The sequence below is a fragment of the Stegodyphus dumicola genome, chromosome 1 (assembly GCF_044657685.1).
Source record: "Stegodyphus dumicola isolate Sdum_Otavi_A_Nest chromosome 1, ASM4465768v1".
In the NCBI taxonomy this organism is placed as follows: Eukaryota; Metazoa; Arthropoda; class Arachnida; order Araneae; family Eresidae; genus Stegodyphus; species Stegodyphus dumicola.
In genome coordinates this window covers 16,167,887-16,186,067 of record NC_140768.1, presented here as the reverse complement: position 1 = coordinate 16,186,067, position 18,181 = coordinate 16,167,887, and the positions used below count along the sequence as shown (strand labels likewise).

General features: G+C 33.8%; 2 protein-coding genes across 2 annotated transcripts in view; both read left to right on the top strand.

The window, feature by feature from the left end:
• LOC118196282 (uncharacterized) overlaps positions 1 to 628 on the top strand; it is a 30,924-nt gene extending 30,296 nt beyond the window's left edge. The window contains exon 6 of the mRNA XM_035367706.2: positions 315 to 628. Within this exon, the coding sequence (XP_035223597.2) occupies positions 315 to 509 (195 nt within the window). The 3' untranslated portion in view covers positions 510 to 628. The remainder of the gene's footprint in view (positions 1 to 314) is intronic.
• A 4,575-nt stretch (positions 629 to 5,203) lies between these two features.
• LOC118203275 (solute carrier family 52, riboflavin transporter, member 3-A-like) overlaps positions 5,204 to 18,181 on the top strand; it is an 87,269-nt gene continuing 74,291 nt past the window's right edge. The window contains exon 1 of the mRNA XM_085813048.1: positions 5,204 to 5,326. Coding sequence (XP_085669174.1) covers positions 5,248 to 5,326 — 79 coding nt within the window. The 5' untranslated portion in view covers positions 5,204 to 5,247. The remainder of the gene's footprint in view (positions 5,327 to 18,181) is intronic.

Genomic DNA, 18,181 nt, shown 5'->3' with positions numbered 1-18,181 from the left:
ATTAAATTTATTAGGAAGTAAAATAAATGAATTTAGTAATGGAAAATAGGAGAAATATAAGTAGTCTCATTTTTGAGAAGGTACCAAACATACATACATAGGACGTTCTCCTTATGATAATTACACTTTTTTTCTACTCATAAGAGATGGAACAGAATTGGAATAAAAATTTAACTGTAATTAAAGTTTGTAAATAAAAGGTCATCATTCATATTTCATTTAAGAATTCTTCATTCCACTCATAATATTAATCATGTCCGTTTACTAACTTAGTGAAAAAGCTTTGTAAGGATCCATTCATATTTTTTCTGCAGGTAAAACCTAAGAAACTCCCAACAACATATCTGACTTCGCCATCGAAAGACATCCGAAATCTGGTGACCACATATCAAGAAGATTTTAATGGTTTGAGGGCAGCTTTGTGCCCAGCTCGTATTGTTGCCTCTTATGGTCGCATCCCTTCTGATGCACGTCAACGCTGGACTACATCGAGTGACTGCCGAATCTGATACTTATTCATATGCCAAGTTAATTTCTATCAGTTCATAGAAACAGACTCAGATATATGAGCCCGAAAATATATGGCTCATTCACTGCAATCTATAGATTTCTGTAGAAATTTTGTAGAATTCTGTAGAAACAAAACAAAATAAATTTAGTAAATAATCTCTTATATATAAGTTGCTCATGAAGTTAACTCAAATTCAAAGTAAAAACAAGCGTTATACATTTTTTAATATAAAAATTTATTCAAAATCAAAAGAAGGTCAAAATTGATATAATCATTTAAATTAATGTTTAATGAAAGCGGTTAATTATATATTTAAAGTTCAAACTCCGGAAATTAAAATATTCTTAATTGACTGCAAAAATTTTAAAACGAAACGACTGGTAATGCAATTAATTGTATTCAGTGATGGACTGAAAGAGGGTTGTTGTAAAAAGTATTCTTTTCTATTAAAGATAGTCTTAAATTAGCGCTAAAGTTTCTTGGAGATAATATATTGAGAGGAAGCTGATATGTATATATATACACTTCTGATTCCGCCGATTTGGATGTTAGCAGTCTCATATACAAAATTTCAACGTTCTACGACTAATCGTTTTTCGGCTATGCGAGATACATACATAATACATACGTGCAGACCTTAAGAAAAAAAAAATCCCTTTTGAGTCTCCTTGAAATCAAATTCACAGTGCATTTTGATGAAAAAAAAAGTCCTTTATTCGGTCCATATGTACAGATGTCTGAAAAAAAAAAATCATCCAAATTGATTCGGGAATACTTCTGTTAAAAATTATACCCTAAATTGTTCGCGGTTATAATAATTCCTTTACTTCGTACTTTCTCGTACCGCCCGACCAACCGTTATAATGGTTAGCGTTGCTGACTGCCGTGACGTTCGAATACCGGAGAAGACATGGATGTTTGTAAATGTATAGTGTCGGTGCGGCATGGAGGCTCTCCGGATATGCGACAATCTGAAAATCCTCTCGTGTGGCTTGGTAGAAGGAGAGAGGGGTGGGAGACCCTCAGATCCGTTTCCCCCCGGGGGGGTGCTTTCCATCAAAGTTGGGGGGGCGAACTGAGCTAAATCGCACTGCCACCTTAATGATGCTCAAGGCTGTTGCCAACGGCAGGCGTAATCTAGCGCTCCTTCCCACAAGGAATTTCATGGACTTGGGCTGACTACGTCAGACAAATGAGCATGAGCGACAACAACTTCGTACAAGGAAGCGAAACGCTGCATCGAATGCATACTTTACATCAACGTCTTTATAATTATGCAAGATTGCTAGCTTGTAAAGAGAGTCAGTTAATAAAAATTTAAAATGAAGTCAGTTACTAAAATAATTACAGATCTCTTTCTCATGATCCGTACTATATTTAGAATATAAAACATGTTGCAGATTTTAGAACATGCAAGAGATATATCTCAAAAATCCTATTTTGGAGGCTATTCGTTTTTCGTAATAACCTTTCTAACGCTATTAGATATAGGGACTTAAAGTTTAGGTGCCACATGCGTCGCCAAGTCGAAAATTGTAGTCATACTCCTACAGTAAGTACCAAAGCATCTATGTAACATTTTCCATGTTTTATGAGTAATTAATAAATTACGTATTACACAAAGTTTTAACCTTTTGACTGTCATGCCCGAGATAATCTCGGGCACAGCACTAGTGTTCGAAAATGTCACGCCCGAGTATTACTCGGGGTAATTTTTTTTTGAGTGCATCGTATTGTTATACCCGAATATATATCGGGAGACGTTTATTTCGGCTTCATCTCTTTGTCAAACCCGACTGTATCTCGGGAAAAGTTAATGTGCGCTCAGTTCAATAGATGACAGCACTTTACTGAAGATTTCAAACGTTAGAGGTTATTTGGTTCAAGGTGCATGGGATCTTTTTGTTGTAAAATAGCGTCCAGTTCTTTGAAACGTTATATAGATGATTTAGATTCTTCAACCGAAAATGAAGGATGTGTGTTTGATGAGCAGTATTCATGATACTTCCATGGTCAGCCTCAAAAATAAAAAATGAAGATATACTCAAGCCGAAGATTGTTTCTAATTACGGTCTAACTATGGGTGGTGTAGATCGCTGTGATCAGGAAATATCCTTTCATCGAACAATCCGAAAACGTCAGATAAAATATTATAAAAAGATATTTTTACATTTACTAGACAAGGTACTCTGGAACTCATATTTGCTCTATAAAAATGTAGTTGGGAAACGTATTACATTTTTAGAATTTCGAATCCAAGTTGTAGAAGAGCTTTTACATAAATATGATGATGCAGCTTCTGGACAAAAGAATGTTGGCAGACCACCTACAATAGATAACCCTGCCCGTCTTACTGAACGACATTTTATATCCCATTTTCCTCCTATTCCTGCGAAACGTGAGCCTACAAGATAGTGCAAAGTGTGTTGTTCGAAAAAGGATAAAAATGGGGAAAAGATAAGGAAGGAATCACGATTCTGGTGTAGTGATTGTGGAGTTGGTTTGTGCTTGGAAAAGTGTTTCCAGTTGTACCACATAAGACTGAATTACTGAACTACTAATAGGTATTCACTTATATTTATTTATGTTTTAGAAAGTAGTTAATTTTTGTCATTTTTAGAAAATAATGCTCCACTAGAAGCGAACTTTGCAACTGCCATGTTGAGTGACAGCTGCCTCAAAGAAAATATGCAGTGGCTACAAAACTTTAAAAATTTTACCCATGTACGTCAAAATATCAATTTTTAACTACTTAAGTATATTTTATTTTGTACTAAACATTTGGTTTTTGCAATAAAAAAATTTGACAATTTGTGTACCCAAATCATCAAAATAACTTGACAGTTAAAGGGTTAATTAGGCACTGAAGATTGTTTTAGGAGGAAAAGTGTACAAGCTATTTTATCCTTCCTTCCAGCATGCCGTCGTAGTGTAACGGTAGGGAGCACACTCGGCGCGTATTCGATATGTCCAAGTTCGAGTCCTAGAGAAGGACCTGTTTGTGTTCTTGCTCATTTTTGTTGTCTCCTGCTTCAAAGAAAACTTAATGACTCTACACCCGAACTAAAAGAGGGTGGACAATAATTCGTCACCATCAGGATTTGGCGTTTGAGTCTCCTAATTCCCAGTTGCCCTTTAAAAGAGGGGGGGGGAGTATATAAGGTATTTTTTCCTTCTTTCGTCATGTAACGATAACACACTCGGCGCGTATTCCAGAAGTCCAGGTTCGAGTCCCGGCAAAAGCACTGCGCATTTTTCATGTCTCTCGCATCAGAAATAACCTAATGACCCTATAAGTGTTTATTAAGTACAAATACTATTATTTTAATGTAAAATATTATTTAGATGGAGAGCTTTAAAAATTCGATGGCGAATTCACAAGCAAAATGCTTTTTCAATATTTAAAGATAACATTAATACCATACTTCTAACTGAATTTTGCTTATTCTGTTAGTATTTTGCAATGGGAAATGCGTTTCTTAAAACATTAAACAGCATACAAAAAGAAATACAAATAAACCACATATTTACACATTAACTGCAAATAAAATTCATATTCGCAACATGATCAAAGAATTCTCACTCAGTTTCACAGTATGAATTTTTACTTCCTTGTGCGACGTGAAAAGGAAGTATTGTAATGGCGAAAAGTTTCAGGAAGCATACTTCAACGAAAATATCCATTTTGACCGCTATCGAATGCAATTTAACGGTGTTTTTGCGTGACATCTGTACGTAAGGACAGAATAAAAGACTCCTTTTCTCCAAAAAATTATAAAACTTAATGACTCTACACTAAAATTAAAATTCTGCATTTAAAATGAATTCTAAACAAAATTTTTCGTGGCGCCTGTACGTACTTATCTGGCATAACTCAAAAACGAGTAGCCTCCGAACGTTCAACTTTTGTATATAGGACTGTTATAACATGTAGATGTTCACCTCGTATTTTGGTTGCAATCGGCAGCAACAAACGTATATAAATATATTTATGTATATATATCCACTCTGTTACCGGGCTCGGTGATCTCAGTTTCTTTACTCTTATATGTTTGTAAATTGTACATTTTTTGCTTTAAAAATGATTGAATTATGTTGTTCTTATCTTCCGGTTAAGGTTTGTATGCCTTTAGTAAATCTGTATGCAATATGCTTAGAATTATAAACAATTTTAAAGTTGTATAAGTGCCGCTAAGCCTAATAATTTTTTTGATGCCGGCCATTGCTTGTTTACATTTGAAACAGCAGAATAGTGAATTTGTTGCCAATCTAGAGAAACTTTGCAACAACAAAGATAACGCCTATTTATTATTGCCAATTAAATCATGCTTAATCCTTTCTGGAATTTTTTCGAGGAAATAAGTGTTTAAGATTTACTTCGTAATTTTTAATGCAGATATTTTGAGTTTTTATGTATTTTTGCCTAGTCCCGAAGTGAGAACTGAATTAATTAAATGAGAAATACTCAATCGTCTGTGAAAAACTGTTTCTTTTTTGTTTTGTTTGCTTAATTTTTTTTTTATACATCGTTCTAGCTTTATTATAGTATTTGAATAGAAGATGTGGCAACGATTAGAGAATTCTTTGTTTCCCTAAACGTAGCGTAACCATACGAAAAGAATTCGGAAGTAATTGAACGTTCTTTCTTATGAAGGTAAAAGAGTATGTTTATTCTGAAGGATAATTTATAGTCGTTGGATACGTTTGTGTTCTGGCAGGTGGTCGGGCATAGCGTTATGCTGAAATCTTTTGAGCTTTCTTACTTCAAATCGGTTCTTATGCTTGGTTTGTCTGAAGAACAAAACACGGCTGAAGGTAATTTTCAGTTTTTAAAATAATAAAAATAATTATTCGTAATCTGAATATCGAGTTCATTAGAAAATTTGCAAATTATGTTATTTCAACTTTGAGCTTTGTGAAAATTGTGTTAGAAAGATGCATCTTAATAAAGATGCTCAGTCTATCGTTTCGTTTTCAATCACTGGATTGTTCCTTCGTTTAATGTGGGAAGTGATGTGAGAATAAAATAGGTATTATACAGGAAATGAAACAGTATCGAAGAAATACTCATGCACGGTATTAAGAACAGAAAATGTTAACATATAAATTTAATGAAGATTTTTCAAAAAACTTTCTTTAATAAAAATTATTTTATGACAACTTTTGACTTAACAAATAAGTAAAACGCAACATGTAAAATGAATAAGTATTAAACAAAAATGCATGATGCGCTAAACGTAAATCTTTACGTACATACATGCGCACGAAAATTCATGGTCATATAAACTGTGAAAATGCATGGCCATATAAGTACGTTTTATGATTATAGCATCATAAACAATTTACTTGTAGTTAGAGAAAATGCATGATCATGTCCATTTGTCGATAACTTTCTAAATATGTATATATGTGCACTAAATATTAAAAAATATTTCCAAAATTTTCGGCTGTGCTTCAGCTTTTATATTCTTTTATTCAGACTTTTACTACAAGATAATTAAGCCATTTTAAATGGAAACACTCCATTCAGAGGGAGTTATTTTGATACTTGTTTTTAGATCTGCGATTTATTTAGATTAGATTATTGAAGAATTTATGATTTCCTACTATTGTGCTGTTTTTATTTCAGAACTACGATATTTATTTACGGTTTTAAACAAGACCGCATCAATCTGCACATTAACTATAGAGATATTCAATGGCGATGCCGGTACTTTTTTTTTAATGCAAGATCTTAAAGTTTTATCTCCAAGTGAAGTGAATGTTGTCAAATATAGCTATCAATTTAATTCATATATTCCTAAATCACGAAATATTACAGGTATTATATTTCAACGAAAATATCCATTTTGAATGCTATCGAATACAATTTAATGATGTTTTTGCTTGAAATCTGTACATAAGGACAGAATGAAGGACTCTTTTACCCCAAACAGATTATAAAATTGATTTAAAATGGGCTCAGAAGAGACATTTTTTGCGACAACAGATGTCACGAAAAAGTCTCTGTGCGTATGTATGTATATATGTTGTACATACGTATGTATGTTGTATGCATATGTACGCATGTATGTATGTATGTTGTACGTACGTATGTATGTTGTACGTACGTATGTATGTTGTACGTACGTATGTATGTTGTACGTATGTAAGTACCTATGTATGTTTGTATGCATCTCACATAACTCAAAAATGAGTAGCCTCAGAACGTTTAAATTTTGTATATAGGACTACTATAACATGTTCTTGTGCATCTCCCTTTTCGGTTGTAACCAGCCGCACTAAAGGAACGGAATTAAATTCTATACTTTTCACAGAACAATTTGCTCAGAACGGTTTAATTTGAAATATTTTCACAAGTTTTCGTTAATTATATTAGAAACAAATTTTAAGGTAATTCGATTTTATTCGGTTAAGGATTACAAAAATTAAGATCAAAGTTTATTGTATTATTAATATTAAAATTATGCATTATTTCTTTTCTATTTATAAGAGCTTCTTCCTAAAATGCTTTCGCAAATAATACAGGAAATCGAAAAATCTAAGTCAATTTATAATTAGTGCTCTATTTAGTCCATTTCAGATTCAGATTTCTTTTATTTTAATAGTGAAATATGTTAAATTTTGGTGCTGTTTTCCATATGCTTAACTTTCTCAGAATATTTCTGAAAGGGAACAAAAAAAAAAAAAAAAAAAAAAAAAAAAAAAAAAAAAAAAAAAAGGATTTTTTTTTTTTAAATATTATTTAAAACTTGTAACTTAATAACCACGAGTCTGTGGTTCTCGATGATAAACACATACCATACAAGCTTTAAAGTGATATGCTGCTTTTATTGTACACATTCTCTTACTATGTTTTAATTACATTTTGGCTTCCTGCATTTTTACAATGGCGCGACTCTCAGACTCCATGCAGTAAACATAAATGTTTTGGGCGTATTCATGTCTTGAATTTGTGCTTATGTTGCTTTTGTGTTACTAATCCACAATCCATCAGAAGGGATTAGTGATTCATTTTTATGACAAGTAGGCAAGATATTTTATGTTACTCGATTTATCACTTACTTTTGTCATGTTTTCATCCAATGTCTTTGATGTCAAAGAAGACAATATCTTCAGACGCCACAGAAGCTAAAAAAGTAACCATTACTTTTATTTTCTGAAATAACTTTGTCGAATCCGGTTGGAGTGCATTTAAGGAGCACAAGATAGCATCAGCAGCCACCTTTGTTCTTTATATGAAATAGAAAACAACATTAGAAACGTTCCTAGGAAGCGAACTTCTAAAATTTTTATCTTACATGTCCATTCACGAGTTTAATTTCGGCAAGGCCGTATATATACGGCCTAGAATAATTTTTGTGATATCTGTAAGAACGTATATATACGTGCATATCAAAATATGTCAAATAAATTAAGGCAATATATCAAAAGAAAACAAATCCAGGTATGAAATACCAGGAGATTTTTTACATTAAAATCAAAAAAAATAATTTGTTTTCATAATAGTGTTAGGAAATTTGTGCTTTCTTAGCGAAAACCCTGGCCGCTCAGAGGGTTAATAAGTTATTCTAACAATCCCCTGAAGAAGACACGTCAATAAGTTCATTTGCATTACATTATTTTTGAATTTCATTATATTATTATTGTCTTTAATTTTAAGTATTATTATAGTATTTTATTTTATTTTTTAACATCATTTTTTTTTCATATCATTCTATTTCCCTGATAAGAATTCATCCCATTCCGTAATAAGAGAAATTTCTCTTCCCGAGGCTTCCACTCACAGAACAATTTTGATACAAGCTTCTAATTAAGTGTATTTTAATTAGCAGCAGCTTTATTCATGAGAAATCGAATGAATTTGTTAATTTAGGTTTATCTCGATATCGTTAGAGCTTTAATTACGTTTGCAATTGTGCTTTTATAAAAACGGACGAACATATATCAGTTTTCCTTTCATAAATGCAGGATATGTGACAATGCACAAGCACTGAGGCACAAAAAAGCTGTTATCAAAATTTATTACTAGTAAAATAATGATTAATTTGGCATTTGAAAATAATTTTAAAAGATCCAGAGATACTAAAAACAGATTTTATAAAAGCAAACTGTACATTTACACATTTACATATGTAAATGTACAATGTCCGTGCAGCATGAGGGCACTCTAAATATGCAGCGAGCCGAAAGTCCTTTTATGCGGTTTGTTGCAAGGAGAGAGGGGTGAGAGACGCCGGACCACCGCCGGGGGTGCTTTCCCTCAAAAGTAGGTGGAAAAATAAAAGTCCAACATCTCTTCGGAGTAGGCTTTAGCAACCATTTTTACTTCCTTGTACGAAGTAAAAAGGAAGTTGTGATGACTTCGTGGTTTAACAAGGCACCATTTAGCAAGACGAAACAAACATTTATTAAATATATAATTCAAAGCATAATATAATAGTTACTCAGAGCAGTACGTCGCTCCTACCGCATAGTACAATCTACTACCTTCCTCTTCCGAGGCTAACATGCAACTCCTAATAAATACATTAACCCTTCTCGAAGAAGAGCTACCTGCGCCAAGCATGCTCTGTTGATCGCCAAACAGTCGCCAGATATCACACCCCCGTCGTAAGATTGTTGTTGATATTATTTACAAATCAATCAGCAATCTGGAAACTAAAATCTAGCAACTGTTTGCGATCAACGTGAAAAAGAAAAAAAAACTACATATACTTTTATACATTCTCTCCTAATTTTCAAATCTCAATTACTATAGACATACCTCAATTTACTACATAAACATAGATAACACATTTTTATATATAAACATAGATAAATCATTTTTAACTTCACTTGTTCCGAACCTTATTATTATTGTAACAATTTATCAATTCTTAATTCAAAGAAACCAAGTTGATATTTTCTTTTATAAACATGTTAAAATATACCCTAGTATTATCCCAATGATGACAGTAAAATTATTAAGTTTCTTATATATATATAAAATTATATTCTTAACATTCCTTTTAATTAATGATGCTGCAGCATGATTTAAATCCTTGGGAGACAAATATCTAAATTTACCACTTACCTCGAATATTTGTTATCCAATAATTTCTCTATCTATTTCAAATTACATAAACATCTTATTTACACAAAATTGTAAAATGATTATGAAAAGCAAAGAAAACTATCTAATTATTAACTATACAAAATGTTCGTGAAGATGAACAGTAAATTAATGTTCAAAGTTCACAAGTGGGAAGTCTGGATAATGCATCCGCGTTTGACAGTTTTTTTCCAGGGCAATGTTCTATTTCGAGATTATATTTCTGCAAAGCTATGGCCCATCGTTGTAATTTGGACGATTGCGGAACATTTCTCACTATAAAGGCTAGAGGATTATGATCAGTCACAATTTTCACCGATGAACCGAATATCCAAGGTTCAAACTTCTTCAATGCCCATACTATAGCATAAGCTTCACGCTCTATAGTCGGCCAGCTCTGTTGAGGTTTCGATAATTTCTTGCTCGCGTAGCAGATGGGAAATTGCTTCTCTCCTCTTTGCTGTGACAAACATGCACCTATTCCGATTTGGGATGCATCAGAATGAATGACAAACGGATCCTGCAGTGTTGGGGTGATCAGCTCCGTTGACACCGCTAATCGTTCCTTCAGTTGTTGAAATGTTGACTCATGAATTTCTTTCCATTCGAGTATTTCCGGTTGTTTATTTTTCGTGAGTTCTGTGAGTGGGTAGGCGATCTCTGCATACCCTGGGATATAATCGCGATAATAATTACATAGTCCTAACAGACTTTTAAGATCTCTTTTCGTTTTCGGCGTTTCCAGCTTCTTGATTGCCTCTATTTTCTCGGGATCTGGTTGATGTTTTCCTGATCCAATGATGTGTCCTAAATATTTAATTTGAGGTTTTGCAAACGAACATTTCTTCGAATTGATAGTAAATCCAAGTGACTCTAGTTTGGTAAAAACTTTATCCAGATGTCGGAGATGAGTGTCGAAATCCGTGGAAAATATAGCTATGTCATCAATATAGGCTCTTGAAAATTGTTGAAATTCTTTCAGCGCGTTATTCATTACTCTCTGAAAAGTTGCTGCTGCGTTCCTTAATCCAAAGGGTAGCACTTTAAACTGATATTGACCTCGATGAGTTTTGAACGATGTGTACTCTTTACTTTGTTCCTCCATGGGAATTGCCCAATATCCTTTCAGCAAATCTAAAGTTGTTATGACGTTGGCTCTTCCTATACTGTACATTAAATCAATGGCATTTTGCATAGGAAAGTCATCTGGCTTCGTCACTGCATTCAAAGCTCGATAATCTAAGCACAATCTGATATCTCCATTTTTTTTGCTTACACAAACTACTGGATGAGCTATTTCTGCATTACTTTCTTCTATTAGTCCCGATTTCAATAATTCTTCTACTTCTTCATCGACCTTGGGTTTCAATGCTTCAGGAATCCTATAAATGTAAGGTTTCTTCCTCTCCATATTGGGTATTAATCTAATTTTATGAGCTTCAACTTTAGCTATTTTCAGCTTTCCGGTGAATAGTGCTCGGTGTTTGTTGATAAGGGCTATCAATTTTCTTCTCTGCTGCGGATTCAAATTTTCTAAATTCAGATTTGCATCTATTTTAAAATCTTCCAGGGGGGTCGAGAGATCTTTTCCTGGTAAAGTTATAATTTCTCCAAATTCTTCTTCATTTTCAAATATCACTCCAACTGCATTGACACTAGCTTGGAATTTTCTAATTTTATTTGCATGAACATGTTTGATCTTTCCATCAGGTAGTTTTACTTTATAGGAATGAGGTGGGCAATGATTCACAATTTCTCCTGGACCAGTCCATCGTGCATAGAGTTTGTTATTTGAATCTGGTATGAGTAAATAAACTTGTTCTCCGATTTTGAAATTTTTTGGTATTGATCTCCGATTAAAGTACTCAGCATATTTTTGTTGTTTATCACTTGCAATTAAATTGGCATGTTCGGCTGCTTGTTCTAACCTTATTTTTAAAAGTTGTAAGTAATCCACTGCCGATTCACTTAGATTAGGTGGTATAGGTATTTCTCCTGACCATGAAGACTTCAGTACTGCTAAAGGACCTCTTGGTTGTCTTCCATACATCAGCTGAAATGGTGAGACACCCGTGGTGCAGTTTGGTACTTCTCTGTATGCAAAGAGCAGGTATGGGATGTGCTTATCCCAATTCGAAGGATCAGTCCTGATGACATGATGTAACATTTGCTTGAAGGACTTGTTCCATCTTTCTACTAATCCATTTGAAGCACTGTAAGCAGGTGTAGAGAACCTAGGGTGAGAACCTAGTCTTTTCTGGAATTCTTTAGTTAATTTTGAAACGAAGTTACTTCCGTTGTCACTAGCTATTGTATTAGGGATTCCTGTTCTCATGAAAATCTCCAAAAGCGCGTCGCAAGTGGCTTTTGCTGTCAAGCTTCTCAGTGGAATGGCTTCTGGCCATCGGGAATGTTGATCTACCAGACATAACACATATTTATGTTTCCTAGCAGAGGAAGGTTCAATAGGTCCAATAATGTCGATGTTAACTGTTTCGAAAGGTAATCCTGGCCTTCTGACCGGTGTGATGGGAATCTTGTCAGATCGCTTTTCTGGACTTTTCAACTGACAATCTTTGCACGTTTTACAAAAGGTTTCAACATCTTGTGCTAATCCAGGCCAATAAAATGAATATCGTATTCGCTCCTTTGTTTTTCTTATCCCAAGATGTGCACCGAAAATGGAACTATGTGCTAATTCCAACACTTGTGCTCTTCTACTAAGTGGAAGCACTAACTGAAAAACATTCTGTCCTAATATTTTTTCTTGGTGATGTAAAAGATGATCAATAAATAAATAATTTCCTTTTTTTTCTATTGCTAGCTTCCATGCTTCTCTCACGAGGGACAGTTAACTTGCTTTTCGCGTAGGCGTTCAGCAGACGATAAGTCTGTGTTTACATAAACACTCGCCTTCTTCCCTTCCTCCTCTTCGTTTTTCTCCTCCATAAGCATTAGCGGGGGGGAATCGACGCTGTCGTTTGACTGTGCATTGGCGAATAAAGTTTGTAAGCTTTCGCTTCCGTAATTATTTCTTTCTGCGTTTGGTTCTTCTGCCGCAGGATTAATCAACAGTTCGTATATTTCTGGAGTTATTAGGCAAGGCACATTTAGCTTATCAGTCACTGCAATTAATGTATCCACAAAATTAAATATATTGCTTCCATGATCTTTATGGTAAATAGGTACAAGGCAAACTTTTGCTTCAATTGGTTGTCCGAAAGCAGGTGTTAGCAATATTTTACCTCCTTCTCTCTCCTCTAAATTTGGAATGAGCGATGAATGTACGATCGTTATCTGCGTTCCAGAGTCTACGATAGCTTCGATTTTCTCAGAGTTAATAAAAATATCTACTTTTTGCAGTGGTTGAACGATGCGTTCTGCGAATTCAGATCGTAGATGGGATGAGTCTACTTTAGCTACGATGGCTTCTTCTTTTGATGTTCTGTTTGAATTTTTTTGAGTTTTGGAATCATCCTTTCCCTTCTTATTTACTGCAGTTTCGTTCTTTCTTCTTTTGTCTGGACAATCTCTCGCGATGTGTTGATAATTTCCACAAATATAACATTCTTTTCTTCTCGCGTGAAATCTTTCGTGTTTTGGATATTCTTTTCTCATGGGTGGTGGAATATATTTGTCGTGTGCACATGTTGTATCCAGGAATCTCGGTGATCGCTTAATTCCATTTCGAACTTCGTCGAAAGATTTTCCTTTGGCCGTGAAATAAATATCACATTCTGTAGCTAATTCTTCAGGCTTCAGCCATTTATTTCCTTGGCGTATTGCGACGTGTGCAGCTGTTTCTTCATCTAATGCTTGGAATAATTTATCGGAAATAATTAACTCCTTGAGTGTTTCGAAATCCTTTACTTCTCTTGACTTGCAGTAATAGTCCCATGTAGCTGTTAGTCTTGAAGCGAACTGGATATGCGTTTCGCCGGAATAACGTTTAGTTTTTCTGAAGTTTTCTAAACAGGTTTGAGGAGTAGGTTGATATTCCTTCAGAACAAGAGTTTTCACTTTTTCGTAATTTTGCAGATCTTCCTCCTTTATATAAACAAGAACATTTGAAGCTTTTTCTCCAATTAATTTCAATAATATTTCTGATTTGTATTCTTCAGGAACCTTCTTGTGCTTAAATGCTCTTTCGATAGAATCGAAAAATATATTCCATTCTTCTGCTCTCTTCGGTACTGGTATAGTCAGTGTTTCTACTCCTTTGATCAGCTTGTCCAGGGAAATTTCGGTTTCTCGTTCTGTGTTTTGGATTAAAGGTGTTGGACTTCTACTTCCTTCATTTTGAGTTGATCGAATCTTCGCTAGTTCTATTTCGTGTTCTCTTTCTGTTCTTATTCTTTCTTCTTCCATTTGCATTCTTTCCATTTCTTCTTTTCTTTTTCTATTCTCCACTGTAGTAATCAGAATTTCTTTCACGAAATCAGCATCTTCGATGTATTCCTTGCTATTCTGGAGTTTGTGTTTCAGTTCTACCAGCTTCAAATCTGGGGATGCTTCTTCGCCAATTTCCAATAGAACTGTTACTAAATCCTCTTTCTTTGCGTTTTTGAACATTTTCTTCTATTTTCCTTTAGAATCAAGCCTTTCAAACTCTCGATTAAATAATTCTCACGTTTTTACTCTCTTTTGCAAATGAACACTTCTTTTGTTAGTTAGGCTTAACTTTACGCCTCTTCCGTTTTCAACGCTCTAAGCTTCTAACCTCTGTGGTTTTCTCGAAAGAGAGCGTGTTGTGATGACTTCGTGGTTTAACAAGGCACCATTTAGCAAGACGAAACAAACATTTATTAAATATATAATTCAAAGCATAATATAATAGTTACTCAGAGCAGTACGTCGCTCCTACCGCATAGTACAATCTACTACCTTCCTCTTCCGAGGCTAACATGCAACTCCTAATAAATACATTAACCCTTCTCGAAGAAGAGCTACCTGCGCCAAGCATGCTCTGTTGATCGCCAAACAGTCGCCAGATATCACAGAAGTATTGTAATCGAGAAAAGTTTCAGGCAGCATATTTCAACGAAAATATCCATTTTGACCGCTATCGAATGCAATTTAACGATGTTTTTGCGTGATATCTGTACGTAAGGACAGAAAAAAATAAAAATACTCTTTTCCTTCAAAAAAATTATAAAACTGTTTTAAAATGAATTCTGAAGAGAATTTTTCGCGGCGTCTGTACGAACGTATGTACGTACGTGCGTGCGTACTTACGTATCTCGCATAACTCAAAAACGAGTATTCTCAGAACGTTGAAATTTTGTATATAGGACTGCTATAACATGTAGATGTGCACCTCGTATTTTGGTTGCAATCGGCCGCACCAAACGTATATAAATATATTTATATATATATCCACTCTATTACCCGGCTCGGTGATCTCAGTTTCTTTACTCTTATATGTTTGTAAATTGTACATTTTTTGCTTTAAAAATGATTGAATTGCGTTGTTTTTATCTTTCAGTTAAGGATTTTATGCCTTTAATAAATCTGTGTGCAATATTTTTAGAATTATCAGCAATTTTAAAGTTGTTTAATTGCCGCTAAGCCTGGTTTTAATGGCGGCAATTGATGTTTACATTTGAAACTGGAGACTAGTGGATTTGTTGCCAATCTAGAGAAACTTAGCTTCGCAACAACAAAGATAACGCATTCATTTATTATTGCCAATTAAATCATGCTAATTCTCTCTGGAATTTTTTCGAGGAAATAAGCGTTTGAGATTTACTTCGTAATTTTTAATATAGATATTTTGCCTTCTCGCGAAGTGAGAACTGAATTAATTAAATGAGAAATACTCAATCGTCTGTGAAAAACTGTTTCTTTTTTTGTTTTGTTTACTTAATTTCTTTTATACATTGTTCGAGCTTTATTATAGTATTTGAATAGAACATGTGGCAACGATTAGATAATTCTTTAAATGATATACATTTTGTGCATTCTGAGTTATAATATGAATGAAATATAATACTGTTAAGTAAACCTAGCGCCAGAGTGTCGCTATGGTAAACAAAGTGAATTTTAAAGAATGCATTTATTCTATTGTGGTTTATGCGCTGTGGGCGAAGTAGGTTTAATTCAATCTAATAAGTTTAAATGAAATGCAAGAAAAAATGCGTATAATTTAATATTCCGTACAAGGAAGTCATGTGGTGTACACATCAGATTTTTTTCATATGATATGGACAAGACAACAACAGTAACTTGGTGTCATGTTCTTAGTTACTGAAACCATTATTGGCATTCCGTACCGAATGCAGATGATGATAAATTATTGTCTTACACATACATGCTAACGCTCATCGACATGTTGTGGTGGCCGATGGTCAAAACCTACTCGAAAACACTTAAATGAAGCTTTTACCTCCTTTCTGCTGTATTCATCAGTCATTGCCCCTTCGAACTATTACTTGTTTCAAATGGTGACGCGTGGTCTGTCTTACCAGTGCTTCACATGATATGAAGATATCCAAAATTAGATTGATTTGTGGATAACCTTGAAAGGTGAAGCGCGTTTCTAACGGAGTATCCGTATCCAACCAGGAAGTTGGGAAAAAGTAGTGGCTAGCCATGGGCATCACTTTGAAATAGAACATAACGTACCGTTCTTTCATAACAAATGTCCAATTTTTTATAAAAAAAACATCGAAGACTTTTTGTACTGCCGAATTTCAGTATTTATACAATAACACAGCTATCTAATAAACGGAGGTGCATTAAAGAAAGAAAATGTTCATGAAAACGTCACGAGTCTTATTTAATCTCTCAGAAATAATTTAGACGCTTGATTAATGTATTCCCATCCAAACGTAAACCCATTCTTAACTTTGGATTATGGTAGATAACAGCCGCGATGCATTTATTTAATCAAAGGAGCTTACACATTTATAATACACACGAGAATCATCTACCCTCGGATACTAAACCATTCCGGTGAGCCATCTCTGTCCTTCTCAGATTTCCTTGAGTAATAGTCTTGAATTTTAGGAAGAGCCACAAAGCAGATGTGGCAGGTCCAGGAAATTAAGTATGGAGTTTGAAACGGCTTCAGTCACACAGATTGTTTTGCGTGTGAATTTTACAAAAATGGATTTTTCTTCTGCAGAGCTGCACTAGCGTTAGTTGAATTGAAAATTTTGTTGAATAATTAAACAAAGAAGAGAAGCAGAGAAGAGAATCACGCAATAGAGCTATTTAGGTAAAATATAATAACATTTTTATTACCTTCTTATGTATTAAAATAAAATACTTTGTCATTCATATTGATTTAACGTACGTTTCCCCAAGATTTTGAACTAGTTTATCATTTAAATTTCATTACTTCAGACAGTTCTCTTGTGAACTTCACCAACTCGAACTTTGTTTACTTAACAAGTTTTATTTGGAATGAACATGAAGTCTTTAATAGCGCAATCATTCAAATAAAGCGTTCCGTTTTGCATGAATACCTTTCCACGATTTCCACGAAAGATTAATTTATTTAAAGGTTAGTTCAGGTATGTTTACAGTTTTTGAAATAAACTATTGTGTGATTAAAAATCTATAGAATATTTGCAATTCTCAATCCTGTTACATTCATTACGTTATCGTTTATTACGCTACCAGAGCATTTATCACTCACGAGGCCTGTCAAACTGTCAATTCTCATCGATGTTGTTATTCAGCGTCGACTAAATTATTTAGTTATTAAAATTGAAGCTGTCCTTTGCTTAATTTATAAAGTGTATTTCCACCCTCCTTCCAGCAAGCATTCGTGGTGTAACGGTAGCACGGGGTCCAGGTTCGAGTCCCAGCAAGGGCGTTGCACACGTCTTCTGCCTTAAAATACAAGTAACCGGTGTTACTTTGGTAGACGGTTGCACGGAGTTTTGGCGATTTACATTGGCGCAATTGTTGGCGCGATTTTTACAATCGTCAGCCATCTTGAAAAACGCTATTTTTACGCATAGCAAAGTATTCGAAACTTTAAAAAAATAAATATCGTTAAAAATAATGGATTATTATTATTATTATTATTATTATTATTTTTTGTTGAAAACGTTTTTTTTTTTTTTTTTTTTTTTTTTTTTTTTTTTTTTTTTAAGATGGCTGGCAAATGTAAATAAATACATTTACTAAGAATATAAAATACTAAAGTGAGGTTAAATTATTACTTTCAATATAGCAAAGAAATAGAATAAAAACACCGGTATAAAACATTGCGCCGACGATTAATTGGATTAAAATATTACTTAAACTGATATCGAATTGAAAACATCATACCAACGTTTAAAAGAATTAAAATATTACTTAAATTCAAATACTTTAAAATAAGTTTTATAGGATATAAATTTTTAACATTAAAACATATGTGGCAATAAATATCTGAGCAATTTTGGAAATCAGTGTATTAATTTTTTAATAAAAATTGAAATATACAATTATAAAGTAAAAGGAAAATATGTACTTACATTTTTTGAGTATTTAACCTGTCTTATATTGATAAGTACCTCAAAAAAATCGGAATCATAATTTACATATCAATGAAAAAAAATTGTCGGTAAAAAAGGAGGAAT